Genomic DNA, 16,197 nt, shown 5'->3' with positions numbered 1-16,197 from the left:
AACAGCCCAAGTTTGTTGGCCACATTGGGATCTTTGGAGTCGGTGTGCTAACACAGCAGGTTAATGCATCTGCTGCAGGGACCTTGGCAATCCCCAGGGCACAGGCTAGGATGCCAGCAAGGCTGACTCAGCCTTTCAGTCCTCCAATGTGGGCATCGTGAGCCCTGATTGAGCAATAGTAACACTTGTTCTTTATACAGCTACCAAAATGCAAAAATAGTTCACAGACGCTCTTTATAGTAATTGCTCTTACCTAGTACATTGTACATTTAAATAATGTCTAGACGCTGTTTAGAAATAAGCACTTTTTATCTACATTACCAACTCATATGCCAGACTTTCTTAGTACATTAATTTACTCAGTCTCAAAGCTTCCAAATAAATTCTTCGTTGATACTTAACATTCCGTACGTCATTATATATTTGGTAGTAGTTAGCTGATTTACAGGGCGTTGCACTTCTGGCAGAATTTTTTATATGCGTTATTAATTTTATAGGTGACAAAATCATCACCATTCACCTCAACGCTTATTCTTGTTTTAACACGGCAACATATTTAACTCCATGATTCTCAACAAAAGGCTGAAAGACACATACACGGAACGAGCGTTGGTAGAAAGCGTTTTCACATCAGTGCACTTGAGCATTACGCCTCAAGACAGTAAAAACACTATTACTTGTACATCTTAGAAAGTTTTACATCTAAAAGAGAGTTTTCTTGGCTTTTTGGTTTTCTCTTTGTTTTATTTGAAGACACATTCGTGAAGTTTGTAATACCAAAAAACACCAATAAGAACAGTAACACTACTAATTATATGATACTAATAGTAGTTATAATAATGACCACATTACTAAATATATAAAGATAACAATTCTAATATCGCTCTACCAGCAAAGTAGATATGATAAAGTAGCAATTTCCTGTGTGCTTAAGGATGCATATTAGTAGGAAGAAGCAGGCATCCGAATTGTGGGTTAGTGTTTGTGCTTTGGCGTTTGTTTCTATTTACATTAATGCCTCCACTCTGCATATTTGAAATGTTTGTGTTTTTCACTCGCAGTCTGCAGCTAGAAGAGCAGGCACTTCCTGTGCCAACTGTCAGACGACCACCACCACCCTGTGGAGGAGAAATGCCAACGGGGATCCTGTCTGCAACGCCTGTGGACTTTACTACAAACTGCACAATGTAAGTGTAATTCCAACTCTTGGCCATTGGGCGTGGACTAGAGGAAAAATGCTGGCTGGCTCAAACAGCTTTTCATCCTTCTGATGCCTATAAAATGTGTAACATTGAGGTGATTAATAGTAATAGCTACTGTTTTTCAGCGGTGCTACAAACAAAATAACAACAACTAGAATAATCATAATAAGTAATAGTAATAATTACAAACACAGTACATAAATAATATTAATAACAGTAATGATAACATTCTTTATGTAGTATACAAGATAAAGTACCCCTTGCTGCACATTATAAGGATAATGCAAGTCACTGAGTAGGAGTTCCTTTATAAGGTCATGGAACTCTGAGGTGACTTGCAATACCTTATATTATACAGAAGGTGGTACATTATTCCTTATTGCACTTGGTCACACCATAGCCCTTCCCACAAATCACTTATACCCTTGGAGTGATCCTTTTTCATATGAAGGAGCTAAGATGCCTGTAAATATGAAGAATAAAGTTTGAATATTTAGTACAAAATTAAACACACCAAAAAACATCTGGATTGTTGTTACAAAAAGATATTGGTATCAGTTCAGTACACTTCTCAGAGCAGTGGTCTTCAAACTTATTAATGCTGCTCCCCCCCCCATTGCAAAAAAAAAAAAAAAAAATCCTTGGACACCCCCTCAATTTTTCCACAATTATTCTGCATTCTGCTAAATTGGCAGTGTTTAAATATGTCCAAACATATTTAAACATTGTAGTTAAGCTATCGTAACTCTTTTTACACATACTCCCAGTCAGCATATAAATTACAACAGTTGTTAGTGATTGCCCATTACAAGTCAACTTACTGCCACTCATGTTTTTAACCACTTAAAACAAAACATGATGCTTCTCTTCGCCAGAAACTGGTGCCCCCCCTGAGATCACTTAAGGTCCCCCAAGGGGGGCCTGCCCTCCAGTTTGAAGACCTCTGATGTAGAGGGATTCAATTTTTCCCGTAAACATGTTGCCATAGATTTCTACTTTCTGCTTATCATTGTTCATCTACAAAAATAAAGCAGAAGAAGTAAAAACCATGCTTTGTTTTCATTTGCTAAAATGTTAAATATGATCTGTCTTTCCCCTCGACCGAAGGCTCTGGTGGTAAGCGTTATGATGTCAGAACTCAACAGTAATTAGTTATTACTTGAGTAGTTACATCATTACTTTATTACAGGCGACTAGGGATGTCACAAGTCTGTTGTAATATGGCAATTAGAGACACACTTTTATACAGGAATTGCAGGCTCCAATGTATTATAAGCTCATAATATATAGAATAGTATAACTCCAAATTTTAATAAATCCATGATGTTTTTTAATGCATTGTTGGACATGTTTTGAAATCCAAGGCACTCAAACCTCTGCCTTCATTATGGTAGCATCTTAACTGAGCCATTGAGCAAAATAAGTTGATAATAGAATAACTTACAAATAATTGAATAGCCTTCAAGTTGCCTTTACAAATAAGTAGGCATTGCCTGTGTGTCTTGTCTTGCTCATTGTCTCTCTCTTTCTACATCTTCATGTCCTGTTGTCCAAGTGGCAAAAGTAGGCCAGTTCTCCATTGCTTCCTATGTAGGTCCATCAGCCTGTCTGTCTCAATGTAGGTAGCCTAGTCTCAAAGTAACAACCCTTGATTTTTGCAGGTTCTGTTTTTTGTGGATTCGTGTTTTTAGCCTCCCTTTGACAAGTGATCCTCAGTTGGTCAACATTTCTCCTTTCCACGTAATGTACATTGAGAGCAAAATTAGATGAAATAGACAGTAGTATTCAAGGGTGTTAATTGTTAGGGATGTGAGTGATCAATAATTACTAGGGGCTGGTTTCATTAATTTGGCGTTTCCCGTATCCATCCCATTTCAGCAGCCACATCTCTCCACTCATCCACCCACCCATTAATCTGTGTATATGGCTACATACCCATTTACCCTCCTATCTATACATCCATCCAGCCGTTCATCCATATATATATATATTTCCAGAGACGTGGTGTTTGGCAGGAATTATTTGCGCTATCGCCCGCGCAATTGGCGCACCCGCACTGCAGAGAGCAAAGGAGTGGGGCGGTGTTGTTTTTCGCATATATATATATATATATATATATATATATATATATATATATATATATATATATATATATATATATATATATATATATATAGTTAGTTCATATTTATTGTCGGTCCATGTTTATCCACGGTACATTCATGAGTAGTGTTTTACACCACGCATCATGTATGTATATTATGATGCAATAATGGCACTAGTGCGTTCTGGTTACACGATGATACACCATGACGTCACAGGTCGAGTTGTTTGAAATGCAGCCATAAATTCAAAGCAATATTACTGGACCATACCTAAACCTCACAATTTTCTCTGCTACTGATTTCTACATGATTACAGACAGAAAACAACGTGTTTCGCTGTTTTTAAAACAGAAGAATTACAGAAAGAAAACCATATTTAGGAGACTCTCCATGCTGTGAATCATGACTTTCATTCCAATATTCGTGCACATTACATCATAAGCAGTTACAAAAAAGCGGCTTAGAGTTGTAGCTGATATGTGTTTGTAAAATGTTGTTTACAGATGTTTTTGTGCTGTTCGTGACTTCTTCATATGACCAAAATTCCGCAGGTGAAAGTTCCGAATGTACATTTATCAGTTAAATGAATACGCAGATATTGTAATTGGATCTTCATTTCCCCCCCAAATAATAGATGTGTATACCAATACAATGAACAAAAAATTAATATGGATAAATACAGACGGAAATGTTAAAAAAACAGAATTATAATAAAAACGTGAGACCTCACCATAATACACATGCTAATTGTTATGTGTTTTTACATTATATGTAAAAAGTAATATTTTTCTAGGCTTCCGATTAGTTTAAAAATGCATGAAAATTACAAATTAACCTGAATTACGTCATTCCTGTGATTTATGTAAAGTTAATCATGGACATGAAATAATTGTCATGAATTATGAATGTTGCATTCCCTACTGTAAGGCCATCATTTCAAGTTGAACTGTATATTTTAATTTACTGTTGGTGTGAGGTAGATCCACCTCAGTACCCTGCAATTACATTTTAAACTCCAATGGATGAAGAATTACCATGTGGGGTCGGATTTGCCAGTCGTAAAAACGAAACATACGGAATTCACAGTTTCGTGAAGTTTAACACATACGTTCTCCATCTGTCTGCCTGGCGCAGGTGGTAAATGTATACTTCTGCCTCACGTTGGGGTGGGGAGGTGAGGAGGCGACGGAGAGTAGGGGAAAGAAATGAAAGGTAAGCGCTAGAAGTCGGGACGATTGTATGCTATCCCTGCCAGGAATAAAAAGCGGCGACTGAAACTTGACTGCTGCTGCTGCAGTCAAAGCTGTGTGATTTTTACATGCGGTATTACCGCCTGGTAAAATCAGGTCTGGTGTTCCAGAATCAGGGGAAAGCAGATATAGGAATAGTGGCCCACTTATGGTGGGGGGAGTGGAATTTCACAGTGCAAAATGAATACTCCAACTCAGAATTTTAAGTTGTATTCTAGTTCAAGTGCAAAATGCAACATCTAGCAAAGTGAACTAGGCGGGTTCTCAGTTACTTGGGGCTTACTTCTGTGGTTGTTCCAGTTTTGATAAAAATGACAGGAAAAGCTGGAAAATACATAAACCGGCAGAGCAGAGTCTTGCAGAAACTTAGTGGCCTTGCGAGTGGATGTCATTCCATGTCAAACTAACAAGGAGCAAACACAGTGATCCATGATGAATCACAGACTCTGCGCCCATCTTTGTCTGGATCAATCAATCAATCAATCAATCAATCAATCAATCAATCAATCAATCAATCAGTCAGTACTTGCAGAGCGCTGCTTAACACTAGTGAGGGTATCCAGGTGCAGGGTTGCTGGGCTAGTCAAGCAGCCAGGTCTTGAGTCTCTTCCTGAAGTCTTTTAGCTAGAGTTATGTTCGGAGGTGGAGAGGGAGGGCGTTCCAGGACTTGGTGGCTAGGTGGGAGAAGGAGCAGCCTCTGCTGGGGCTACGGTGGATGCGTGGTGTCCATGCCAGGGCAAGGGAGGTAGAGCGAAGGTTTCTGGGTAGTTGATGGAAGTTCAGGCGGTGGTTCCTGGATCCTGGTCCTTAGTCATGAAGGGCTTTGTAGGCATGTGTCAGTAGCTCAAATTGGCATCTTTTCAGGAAGGTCAGCCAGTGGAGGTTCCTCAAGTGTTGGATGATGTGGGTCCGTTTAGACAGGTTGAGGATCAATCTTGCCGCAGAATTCGGTATTGTCTGGAGGTTTCTCATGAAATCTGCGGTGTTTCCTGAGTACAGGGCATAGCTGTACACCAGACGGTTGGTGATTAGGACTTGCATGACAGTTTTTCTCATGCTTATGGGGAGCCATTTAAAGATTCTTCAGGGCATGCAGAGAGTGGGGAAGCAGGCACAGAAGACTGTGTTGATCTCTTGTTTCATTGTGAGTTTGCTGACCAGGATGATGCTGAGGTGGGCATGGTCTTTTGGTGTGGGGGTGGATCCGAGATCAGTAGGCCACCAGGTGTCGTTCCAGAGAGAGGCATGGTTGCCAATGATCAGCACTTCGGTTTTGTCTGTGTTGAGCTTCAGACAGTTGTCCCTCATCCAGGCTGGGATGGTATTTATGCAGTTGTGGAAATTGGTCTTGGTGGTGAGGGGTCCGCTGAGAGTGAGATAATGAGCTGGGTGTCGTCAGCGTACGATATGATGTTCATATTGCGGGTTCTGAGGAAGTCTGCTCGAGGCATCATGTAGGTGTTGAAGAGGGAGGGGCTGAGGCTTGAGCCTTGAGGGACGCCGCAAATGGTGCTTGTGGGTTCTGAGGTGAAGAGCGGTAAGTGGATTCTCTACATGCATCCTGAGAGGAATTATGCTATCCATCTGAGTGCATCTCCCTGGATTCCAATCTGGTGCAGTGGCGGGAGATGGTATTGAAAGCTGCGGAGAGGTCGAGGAGGATCAGGGCCGCCAATTCTCCTCTGTTGTGTACGGTGCAGATGTCATCCATTGCAGTGATCTGGGTGGTCTCGGTGCTGTGGCTGGCCCAGAAACTGTATTGGAAGGTCTCTAGCAACTTGTTTCTCTCCAGGTGTTCGGTGAGTAGTCTGTTGATAGACTTCTCTAGGACTTCAGCGGTAAACAGGAGCAGTGAGATGGAGCGGGAGTTCTGGAGTTCGTTGGGGTGTGCGGTGTTTCTTGAGAAGAGGTCTGACCTCTGCATTTTTCCATGTGTCGTGTAAGGTGGCTGTAGCAATGGATGTGTTGAAGATGGTGGTGAGTTGTTGGCTGATCTCGTTGTTTCTTAGGTTGAAGAGGCAGTGGGGGCATAGGTCAGTGGGTGCTTCCGAGGGGATAGAGTTCATGATGGCAGTGGTGTCTGGTGTGGTGAGATGTTGGTCGGGGCCTGTGTTGGAGTGAGGAGGCTGAGGAGGTCGGTGGGTTGAGGGTCAAAGTTCCTGTAGTTTATGGATGGTGGAAGTGATTTGCTAGAGCGTCGCACAGTTCCTTTGAGGGAAGGATAATATTCACGGTGGCTTTTGGGCAGGAGAACTTCCTGACAATGGTGAAGAGTTTATTGGCGTGGTTGGTATTATCCTTGATGTGGTCTGCAAGGGTGTCCTTTTTCATTTCTTTGAGCCATTGGTGGTGTTTTTTGAGGGCTGACTCGAAGGTGGCTCGGTCTGTATCGTTTATGCTGGTATACTCTCTCCAGTAGTTTGCCGCTGTTTTTCATAGTGATGAGTTTTGGTGTGTACCAGCTGGCTTGTTTGGTGGATCTGTGGGTTTTGGCTGGTTGATGGGGAGACTAGGTCGGCGGCGTTGGTGATCCACGTGTTGAAGATATGACTGCCTGTTCCAGGTTGGTTGCGACGTTGGGTTGGGTGGTGCTGAGGGCTTCCATCCACTGGGCCTGTGCCACTGTGCTCCAGCTTCGTAATGAGGTTCTGGGAGGGTTGGGGGTGGTGTGATCCTGTGATTGTGAAGTGGATGATGGAGTGGTTGGACCAGGTGAGTTCCGTGGTGTGGCTGTATTTGACTCTGTTTCTGGACGTTAAGATATGGTCCTGTGTGTGTACTGTTCTGTGTATGAGGTCTTTGATCCGCAGGGTGAGGCTGATGTTGTCCATTCATTCCAGGAGGTTGGCGGAGTTAGTGTCTGTAGGGTCGTCCAGGTGAAAGTTGAGGTCTCTGAGGAAGATGAAGTGTTTGGACTGACTGGCCAGTGGGGCCATGAAGTCTGTGATGGCGTCTGTGGGACTTGTAGTTCACACACAATAAGTGAGCAGCAATTGGTGAGCGAAAGCACTGACTTTGGGGCGGAGCGGGCCACAACCAATTAACTTGTGGCAGGACATTTAAATTCACGATGGCGTTTACACCTCCTGATAATTCCTGGCACTGAAGAAAGCACATATATATATATATATATATATATATATATATATTTATATATATATATATATGGATAAACAAAGTGCCCGAAAGCTTCAGGAAGGCACTCCGCTTGAAGTCGACCATCCGGCCTGCATTCTTTCTTTCCTCGACCACCCACGAGATATTTCCTGCCTGACGCGTTTCGATGCATGAGCATCTTAATCATAGGCTGCACACAACTTCGGCTGGAAAGAGCTCAACCTTTTTATTCATGAACTGTTCAATTGCCATGCAGCGCTTGAGGTCTAAGGAAAAGTTGCTTTTCACGATGCCCGGAGTCCTACAAAGGAATTAATGTGCTTTATTTTACAATTTCGGCAAGATACCCACTCAGGGAATATTGAGGCCCAACGAGGGAACTATAATGCCCAGCATGCACTGAACTAAATGCACTAAGCATACACCCACTCAGGGCAATTAATTAATTAACGCATGCGCAAATGAATAAAAAGGTTGAGCTCTTTCCAGCCGAAGTTGTGTGCAGCCTATGATTAAGATGCTCATGCATCGAAACGCGTCAGGCAGGAAATATCTCGTGGGTGGTCGAGGAAAGAAAGAATGCAGGCCGGATGGTCGACTTCAAGCGGAGTGCCTTCCTGAAGCTTTCGGGCACTTTGTTTATCCATATGTATATATATATGTATGTATATATATATTCATCCTTAGCCAAATGGCCATCAGTATATCAGGCTGATCTACGTCTAATCCATAGCTTGATAGCTTAGCCCAAATGTCAACTGCTAACACAATCTTTCACTTTCTTTCTAAGATCTTAAAGTTCCTTAATTGTATATATGTAGCGGTTGCTGTTACCTTCTTGCATAATTGTAAATAACAAGAAATTGCTGTCATCAAATTGAGTGATATTCTTTTTATCACCAACTTATCAACAATTAAAGTTGTCTGTTGAGATATGCAGCTGTAACTTGAAGGTTACACGCACATGTTGGATCAGCATTTTCAAATGTCATAGGACAGATGTGCATATATTAGAGGTCAGATATAAAAGCCATTAAGTCAGTGGGTATGGAATTTTGTTTCACTAATTCACAATATAGTCTCTAGCCATACAATGGCATGTTTGACTTGTAACCTCGTCTGATATTATGGGAATTTCCAATAATGTAGGCCCTACAGTACATTAAACTTTGCAGAGCTTTGCAGAGATTTAAAGTGCTGATTATAAAGTCAAAGTTAAAATGCAGTCGATGATTAACTAAAATAGAAATAAAATAGAAATAAAAAACTGCAAGAAAAAGTAGTATTTTCTAATGAGTCCCTTTGTGATGTTATTAAGTCCTATTTGATGTCACTGTATGTGATGTCCTAATGTGATGTCGCTGCCCTTTTGTGCTATCTTATTCTTAACTTACTGATCTGTATTGTAGTGTCACTGAATCGCAAGGTGATTTGTTCAACGCCTATTGGTACATCACTGAGTACTGTTATTATATATTTGTCCCTTAGTGTGCTATCACTATGTCCAAGCTAATGTGCTTGACCCCTTTTGTGATATCACTCACTCCTCCTGTGATGTAATTGACATTTGTTGTGACATCACAGGGTGCTGTTGCGATATAACTGGCCCTCATTGGGATATGGCTGCATCCAAGTATGATGAAATTAACCCATTTTTTGTCATCACTGAGCCTTGCAGAGATGTGCTACAGTTTCACCATAGAGACGTCACTGTTTTCAGTGGTATTGCCACTGAGCCTCACTTTGATGCCCCACAGAGCTCGGGTCCTGTGCTCGAGCCAGACCATTGCGTCACTGACCTCCATGGTGATGTATTAGTCCATTATTATGATGTCACTTAATACTATTGTTAAGTGATTGAAACCTATTGTGTGATCAGTAAACCCTGCTGTTCGTTATTAGAGTCCTATTGTGCCATCACTGAGTCCTCCTGTGGTGTCATTGTCCTGCATTGTGATACCAGTGGAAACTACTGTGAGATTCCTGAGTGTCACGGGATGTCACATCTCTGACACATTCTGACACCGCTAAGAGCTATAGTGAAGTTGACTGTTGTGCTAGCACTGAGCTCTGATGGCCTATACTATACTATTAGCGAACTCTGATGTGATGCCATCGACCGTAAGTGCAATATCAGTGAGAAGACGTGTGATATTATTGAGCCTTGCTAGTCTCTCGCTGGAATCACAGTGGATTCTTTTGATCCCTTATTGTGATACCACTCGATCACTGAGACTTGAGGCGGCGCATTCGATCCCTCAGGTGATTTCCCTAAGCTCTTTGGCCTCCTGTAATGACATCACCGAATTCTGCCCATATAGCCATCCTCTGCGCTATAAGACATCCCCTGGTCTGGAATGTAACGACTAAAAGTTCAGAAACTCTCTAAAATATGTGCTCGGATCGGATTATCTCCTGCAAACCGAGGCCACCTCGGTTGTCAGTTTATACAAGGGGGGTCGGCAAGAATGTGTTAATTGTTATGTGGCCGGCGCCAGTCTAATTTAATCAGCTAATGTGCTGGAGGGGTCTATGAGAGTGTGTGAGGTGACAGGCTTCCAGCGCTGTGCTCTCTGCCTGGAGTGGACAGCTGTCAGTGGAGGCACCCCCCCCCCCCTCCTTTCACCCGCACTCCTAGAAGTGTGAGGGCTTTTCTGCTGGGTCAGGACCCCTGGCTCGGAAGCGCTGCACAGGCAGTTCTGGCACCCCAGCTCCAGGGTGAAAGGAGAATTACGGGCCACCGGATCCTTTTAGCAGCAACACGCACTGACACTGCGGCAGAGATTTACAGAAAACTGGCGAACACGCCAGGGGAAAAATCCCAAGAGAATGATTGCACCCCTTGAAACGTGATCATCGCGCTTTTAGATATCGGGACGTTTCACACGAACTCCCGTCTGTTGACGCAGTCTACGAAGACGCCACAGCACGCGCTGCACGGCAAAAAAAAGCACCGCGGAGAAGAGAAATGCTCCTCCTCCTTTGGCCACATTCCCATGGGAAATTACGGATTTCCGGACACCTATGCGATAACTGCATCAATATTTGTGCAGCCTGCCTTTTTGTGGAAGAAACAAGAACACTTCATCATTTCACTGTGCCCCATCGTGCCTTTAAATTACAGCCCGGTATATAACTCGCTTGAGCTCTGCTGACTCCTCTCTCTGTCTGAGGGTTGGAGGTGAAATGTCACAGGCGTTGATTCAGATAAGGACAGGTCAACCTACTCTGCTCCTTTTTCGTCAGTTTTTACCCACCGATATTTATTTTATTAAACACAAGTTGACACAATAAACATCTAGTACAGTTATGCATAATTATTTACATTGTCTTTCAAATACACAATCACGAAATATGTATAAATAATACAAAAAAAGTAAAAAAAATAAATAGTGGAAAATGACTAAAAATGTAAATAAATAAAAAAGACAATGAAAAATCTAACAAACTCACATTCGTATTAAAGCGCACAGTTCAATCATGGTCATCTGCTAACATATTTTTCTCAAAGATTGCAAGCGTTTGTAGTTCTCAAACCCAACCTTCAGTTAAAAGACTTGAGCATCTGCTATTTACACTGAAACCCCTCTCCTGTTTGGCTGCGCCACTTCGGTGTCGGAATCATTGGATAAAAAGGAGTTTGAGGATGCGTCAGGCAGCCCAAAGCCCCCCAAATGATTCGCCCAGTTTATTGGACTGCTCTCAAGTGGAGGTGAATTGAGGTTTGCTTTATATTGGCATCTGCTGCCTGCATTAAACTCGGCCCCCCAAGCAAAGAAGATGTTTCAATAGTTGGAGTTTCTTGCAAAGATTAACAAAACCTGCACGTAAAATAATGTCCTGTTAAACAGGCAAAGAAACCCAGAACCAGCTGCGTGGAATCAGTTTAACACTCTCTTTAGGTAAAATTGGCAGATTTGAGCTAAAATGGTTGCCATTCTTTAACAGCTGCACAACAGATTATTTAAAAAAAAGTGAACAGGTGTCTACCTTCATGGCATCATTTTTTAATACATGGACTCGAAGTTCCTTGGTTGCTACTTTCTGATTGTTCATAACTGCTTGTAGCCTTATAATGACTGTCTCGATTGTCTGTTGTAAGTTACCATTTGTTTTAGCCATAGAAACAATGTTGCCAAGACTGTGTATACACACTTTTGTTATGACTGATGGTGGGCAGATCCCCATGTGCCGCTTTCCTTAAGGGAGGTAGTATACGTAATCCATGCCATCCTTGTGTGTCTCAGATGTCAGTTCTGCTCTTCTTCCATGTGCCAGGATTCCATTACGTAGGACAGCAGTGGATATGATAAATTATGAATGCTTTGAAATGAGTAATGGGTGGGCATTGATATTGAGAAACAACAGCGAAAGCACAAAAAAAATAATGGCTTTTTGTTTAGATTAACAGACCCTTGACTATGAAGAAAGAAGGCATCCAGACGAGAAACCGAAAAATGTCTAGCAAGTCCAAGAAGTGCAAAAAGATCCATGATGGCCTCGACGACTACCCCAAGAGCAGTTCTTTCAGCCCAGCCACCCTCTCCAGACATATGTCGTCGTTGAGTCACATACCACCGTTCAGCCACTCGGGCCACATGCTGAGTACCCCCACACCCATGCATCCCTCCTCCAGCCTTTCCTTTGGACCTCACCACCCTTCCAGTATGGTCACCGCCATGGGCTAGGCTCCATCAGGGGCCAACGGTTCAGTGTGTCCAAAAAACAAGACATAAACTCCTCGTAAGTCCTCCAGTTATGCTTGCATTTTCGCAGGAGCGGCATCATAATGGCTAAACCATGGACCACTCGTTTGGAGACTGATGCAAAGGTGGCCATTTTTTATTTCACCATGGAAAGGAACTCTCTATGATGCCTGCATTGTCATCTGTTGGAGCCGGATCCCATTTTGTGAATAAGCAATTTTGACTCATGTGCCCTAATTCCCAGGGTCTTTAGTGCTGTGAAAAAATGCTCAACATTGCATATAACTTAAACTGTAAGAAATTCTGTACATCTTATGAAGACTTTATTGCCTGTTGGGCAGCTGTTCAGGAGTGAATATGGACGACAGGGAAAGGTTACAAGCAACGTAGCTCAGAAAAGCCAGAGCTGGAAGAGGAGGCACGTTCCCCACAAGGTTGCGGGCAAGGCCGGCAATGTTGTCGTTCTTCGAAGGAGGAAGGTGTTTCATGCATTAAAAGTTGTAAACTTCATCATTCATCCAGGCCACAGGCCTCTGTGGAGGAAGTACTATCGGTCCCAGGAAAGATGTGTTACCAAGCCGATATTGCCACAAGGGTGTGCACCAGGCCTGACAGCATTGTGAACAAGTCCCTGTAATTGTCGTTCGTATGTATAATTCTAAGCACCAAAATAACGAAGCTGTAGATTTATTTCATCTTATTATACAGACTGAATGGTTGTAAAAATTTATTTACTGCTAGTGTAAAGAACTGCTTTTTGTTTTCATAATATTTTTTCCCTTATTTGAGAATAAACTAGATTAAATTCTGTTGATCTGACGTCTGGTTTCGGCATAAATATCTTCTGTGTTTTCCACCTGTTTTTAGTAGTATTCTCGTAAGATCTTCCACCAGTTTGACAGCTTTCACCGTGTAACACCCTCATACGACTGCAACATTTCACACATCTTTGAGAGCTCATACTGCAACATAGAGACACCAATGATGGATATGTACTATACAAATGCCGATAACATAATATATATGTCATTATCATATCTGAAAAGATAATAGTCATTATAAAGGAATGCCTTATCTAGCGAGATGGTGAGGAACGAATGTTGCTCACTATTTTAAATGAGAAGTTCATCATGTTTAAATATTAGTTTAGAATGAAGAATTGTGTCTTTCTCTTCATTATTTCCAAAATGCTCTTTACTCTGTGGATCAAGCTAAAATATACTCACCTATTCTGATGCCATGGAAAATTGGTGGCATGACTAAGTCCCTCTATCTTTTTTAAAAAATAGTTCTGGGAATAGCATGTACCCCTTATCTTGTGATCAGTTCACTCCTTGTGATGGCTGACGGCATGTGCTAAAATGTGCTCCACCTCATGCTACTGCATCTAGAGCAACACAGCAGGATCCTGCTATTACTTATAGATCAGCCTTAACACACTTTACTCAGCTTTCAGCACAAACGTTTTATACACAAGTAATGGAGTGATGGTCTTCACAAAACTGATTTGATCTTCTATTTGTCACCTTTGTAAGTAGCTGTGGTCAGTTCAGTTTCTTTTATTTACATATTTTTTATTTGAAGATTCACAAATTAATAACAATATACATAGTATGTGTAAAACATTAGCAATAGAATTTACAGAGTATTACAATTACTAAGTAAGTTAGAACCAATTAAAGAAACGTATGAGTATATCATAGCCATATCAGTTTAAATAAAATGGGGAATAAAGTAGAGAGAAGAAAAAGGGGAGGCAGTAGGAAGAGAAAGGAGAGGAAAGATAGAAATAAAGAGAGAAGAAGAAATATGAGAATTAAGATGCTGGTGAGTGAGAGGATAGATATGCACTAAAGTGTAACAAATATAGATCCAATTTAATCTTCTGGCATTACGGTAATGAAGAAACATTGGATATTCTATGTTCATCACAAATAGTATTCCACCATGTTGATACAGCTAATTTAGAAGTAGCTTTCCAAAAGGAGAGTATAACCTTAAAAGCTAGTGAAATAAAAAGATCAAACAAAATAGCTTTGTGTGAAATATGATCAAAGTCAGGTGACATAGAGCCAAAGAAAATATTTTGAATTGATAGTTGTATATTACATTGGAAGATTTTTTTTTAACATTTTCACCAAATAACGTTCCAAAAATTAAACACATAAGAGCAATAGTAAATAGAGTAAATGAGTTAAAGTACCATTAGATGTAGAACAGGACCAACATAATGGAGAAGTGGTTGGATCAAATTTAGAGATATATTCATGTGTAAAAACAGCTCAATTCTAAACAAAAAATAGAGATTGTGTGATACGTGCAGCTTTGTAGGTCTTTAACACTTTAAGCCATATTTTATCATATAGATGAACAGGGAACGACACAGAAGGGCAATTTTCCTGTAATAATTCAATAGAATATTTTAATCATACAGAAGCAGGTAATAATAACATTTTGCATATATAAACAACTTTGGGAGTGAAATCATGATAAATATTTTGTTATGGTGTCAAGGGTGTGTATGGTGCAGGGTCAGGAGGAAAATTATTAGCCATTAAAAAGGATTTGAGAACAGAGATATTAGGTTATATTCCTGTAAAAAATAGCTTGGTAAGTTATATTGTGTTTATAGTTGGGGAAAAGGTATAACAGAATTATGCCTTACCAGTTGATGAACAAATAGAAAACCCTTCTCTTTCCAATGTTTAAAATAAAACGATTTGCAACAAAATTTTATAAACTTATTATACCAAATGGAAGAGGCTAGAAAACACTGCAAATATTTTATGCAACAAATGTTCGGAGCCTTTTAAAATTGGGGTTTTTAGAAATAAAAGTGCTATTAGATATGTAAACTACAACATTAAATGAGAAATTCTTAAATAAGGAGCGTTCAAATATAATCCATTGTGGTATAGAAGAGTTTTCAAAGTCTTTAATTGAGGCATAAAATTGTCGAATTCAAAAAGCAGAGTGATATAATTAAATGAAAATAAAATCAGGGAAATAGATGCCTCCTTCATTCTTTCCACGTTTAAGTTTAGACAAGGCAACATGTGAATGCTTGTTATTCCAGAGGAATGTGGTACAAATATAATTAATCTGGAAAAGTAACCTTTGGGTATTTTGAAAAGTTGTGGTAAATAAAATAAATATTACCGGACTGAATTTCATGCGGAATCTTAAATTAAAATAAATAGCTCAAAATAACAAGAGGCAGAATCCGTGGTATAAGAGGTTTCTAATGGGCTTTATTCCATTCAAAATGGCCGACTCGAGTCGCGGCCCTCAGGTTCCGTCACCACGAAGGTTCAGGAAGTGAAGTACAATAATTTATTAACAGACATGTATTTTTATAATAAGTACATTACAATGAAACGAATGTAGAAGGCGTAACATTTGATAAGAAAAATGACGTGACAGTGACATAATCGAAACTAGGCGTAATAAGGAATAAAAGAAACATGATTGGTTAGAATTATCAGACATAGGTGGATCTATAAGATAATACTTGGCATAGATGCGCGCGCGGCAGCATGACGTGTAATTGACGTGCAACTAGGGGGTGAAGGGGACTTGACATTTAGCTCTACATGTGGAGACGAGAAGTCTGGGGTCAAGTCATCCTAATCCCAAATCATATCTAACATCCTATGTTTAAAGAACTATGTTATCCACAAGGAAGAGACTCTCGGACAGAATCTATTCTATACTGACTGTGTGCGTGTACAAGCGTCTAAGTGTCTATATGAGATGCGAGGGGCAGAAAACTTTCCATGGCAACAGGGCTATGAATCACTTGCATGAGGACGGAAAG

General features: G+C 40.8%; 1 protein-coding gene across 6 annotated transcripts in view; it reads left to right on the top strand.

Annotated features, from left to right (window-relative positions):
* The window catches only part of GATA3 (GATA binding protein 3), a 35,070-nt gene extending 21,871 nt beyond the window's left edge, over nucleotides 1-13,199 (top strand). For 4 of the 6 annotated variants that reach the window (XM_085653527.1, XM_085653528.1, XM_085653526.1 and 1 more), the window contains exons 5-6: nucleotides 1,062-1,187; nucleotides 12,078-13,199. In XM_085653527.1, the coding sequence (XP_085509653.1) occupies nucleotides 1,062-1,187; nucleotides 12,078-12,362 (411 nt within the window). In that variant the 3' untranslated portion in view covers nucleotides 12,363-13,199. The remainder of the gene's footprint in view (nucleotides 1-1,061; nucleotides 1,188-12,077) is intronic. The other 2 variants (XM_085653530.1, XM_085653529.1) reach the window with 1 other exon arrangement.
* The last annotated feature ends 2,998 nt before the right edge of the window (nucleotides 13,200-16,197 follow it).

This window comes from Triturus cristatus, chromosome 4_1 (assembly GCF_964204655.1).
Source record: "Triturus cristatus chromosome 4_1, aTriCri1.1, whole genome shotgun sequence".
Classification (NCBI taxonomy): Eukaryota; Metazoa; Chordata; class Amphibia; order Caudata; family Salamandridae; genus Triturus; species Triturus cristatus.
Note: the sequence above shows the minus strand (reverse complement) of the source record. Positions and strands in the feature narration are given on the sequence as shown.